Source organism: Anneissia japonica, unplaced genomic scaffold, assembly GCF_011630105.1.
Source record: "Anneissia japonica isolate Jap-2015-1 unplaced genomic scaffold, ASM1163010v1 scaffold1887_len2469_cov178, whole genome shotgun sequence".
Taxonomy (NCBI): domain Eukaryota; kingdom Metazoa; phylum Echinodermata; class Crinoidea; order Comatulida; family Comatulidae; genus Anneissia; species Anneissia japonica.
The window spans coordinates 1-2,225 of record NW_022721247.1 but is presented as its reverse complement, the minus strand read 5'-3'; the positions used below and the strand labels follow the sequence as shown (position 1 = coordinate 2,225).

At 36.0% G+C, this 2,225-nt stretch overlaps 1 protein-coding gene across 1 annotated transcript; it reads right to left on the bottom strand.

Annotated features, from left to right (window-relative positions):
* Positions 1-360: 360 nt before the first annotated feature.
* LOC117111494 (arylsulfatase B-like) lies at positions 361-2,006 on the bottom strand (the record flags this gene model as incomplete). Its single annotated transcript, XM_033254411.1, has 3 exons — positions 361-706; positions 1,291-1,501; positions 1,806-2,006. Coding segments are annotated over 3 exons (705 nt in total), but the record flags the coding sequence as incomplete, so codon positions are not given.
* Between the last annotated feature and the right edge of the window lie 219 nt (positions 2,007-2,225).

The window sequence follows — 2,225 nt, the reverse complement described above, 5'->3', positions numbered from 1 at the left end:
AAAAAATCAATTTTTAATATATTTGGTACAATACGAAAGCTAGTAAGATTATCTATTGGATTGTGTGTATGATAAAACATTATGTTTATTGTGTTACTCAAAATTTACCAAAAACCATACCGTATTTGTTATGAATTTTCTGGCAAACTTTGAAAATATATGTTTTAATTAATAACTACGAAAAATACTAGTAAGCTAACAACGTTTTTTCTGTTTTTTTTTTTCTTCAAAAACTGACCACATATAAAATGAAACACCTATAAAAAATTTCAGACATTAATCATTTTGTATTTCGGAGTTATAGTATGTCAAATGTTAATTCCGGGAAAGATGGCAAATTTTAGACGCTGGGAAAGACATAACATACCGTACTTGGTGGAGGTAATAATAATATCTAGCATCAAGCACGTTCCTTATAAATTGTCTAAACGGGCCCCCCTATTTCGTAAGTACCTTATTGTCTCCCACTGATTTATACCGTCCAGCGGCAGTGTTCCCTTTGTATTCCATCCGGCAATTCCTTCCACAAGCGTAGGCAACCAATCGCTAACGTGAATTAATTCATAACTGACTGTTCCTTTGACATCGTCAGAGAGTAGTGGACTGTGGACAAAACCGACACCGCGTATACCCCCCTCAAACAGGGATCCTTTGTAGGCACGAAGAGGCCAGTTGTAAGCAGCAGCCCACACTGGTCCACCGTTATCTGAAGTAACAAAGGGAAAATGTCGTTTAAAATATGTAGTACATCTAATAACTAGAGGCCATGGCTACCTTGATAAAGTTGTCCTGTGCATTAGGCATTTGTTTAAATTCCTGTTGTTCTTGTCATACAAACAGCATAAATGTCTGATAGATATTCATTAATGTTTCTGAACATTATTACGAAAGCCCATTAGTGCCAATAAAGTATATGTTCAGTAATGTTAATTCGTTATTACGGATTAGTAATTCGTAATTACGAATTAGTAATTCGTTATTACTGATTACTGAACATATATTTATTGGCACTAATGGGCTTTCGTACTTTCGTACATTTTACATCATTGCGTTAGAAAATCAAGAGTGGTGATCACGAATGAAAGGTGACATTTACTGAATTCGGCAGTTGGATTGTCACCGACAAATGGAACTTGCATATTTTGTCGCCGATGAGTCGGGGTCCTTCCCGATTGCGCTAGGTATAGCTACATAGGTAGTGTAGTGTTTGCCTTAGTGATTTCATGGTAAATGTTTACAAAATGCAAAGATTCAAATAACATGTGACAAACACTGGAAACGTAAACCTACCAGTTGTATAGATGATAATTGTATTATTGTAAATTCCATTTGCTTTGAGGGCCTCTGTTACGTTACCGATGCCTTCGTCCATACAGGCCATCATACCGGCATACAGCCTCCGGTCCTCATCTTCAATGATATCACGATAAGGTTCCGAGTACTGTTGGGGTACCTCTAGGGGAGCATGAGGTGCTTGGTGAGATAGCCACATGAACATCGGCTAAAATCAAATAAATTCTTTTTGTTAATGAATGTTGTTGCGCGTATGGTTCTATCCGCCATGCTGTCTATATTCCTGTCGTTATGTCCGGCTGTCCGACCATATATATGCATTCATTAATCCATTCATCCACCCATCCATCCATCCATCCATCCACTTATTCACCCAGGCCAGCCATTTACCCACCCAACTATTCATACGTCCATGTATTTAACCATCAATCAACCCATCATCCATCTTTCTATCTATCAATATACCTATACAGTATACCGTATCTATCTAACTACCTTTGACTTAAACTTACCTTATCTGGGTCTTTGTTATTAATTAGATCAATCGCCTCATCGGTGTAAAGGTGTGTCGCATAGCTGCCATTGTACTGCCACTGAGGTTCAAAATCTCGATAAAAATCTAACTGTCCCTTGGGGGTATCGTGGGAGAAGAAATACTCTGCACCTTGCAGAAAACCTGGAAAAAAAAACCGAATTCGAAATCCATGTTTAGGCTAATTTATTATATATTTCATTCATTGGTTATCTGTACAAAATGAAATAAAATGTAGATATATTATACAAAATGAAAGTTGTAAATAATACAAGCAACTTCATATTTCAATGTAATTCACACTACTTTAAAGATTTTTTTTTTCAAATCAGATAAAAAATATTACAGACCGTACTAAAATTTCAAAATAAAATAGTTTAACCTTTAAATCCATTGATAT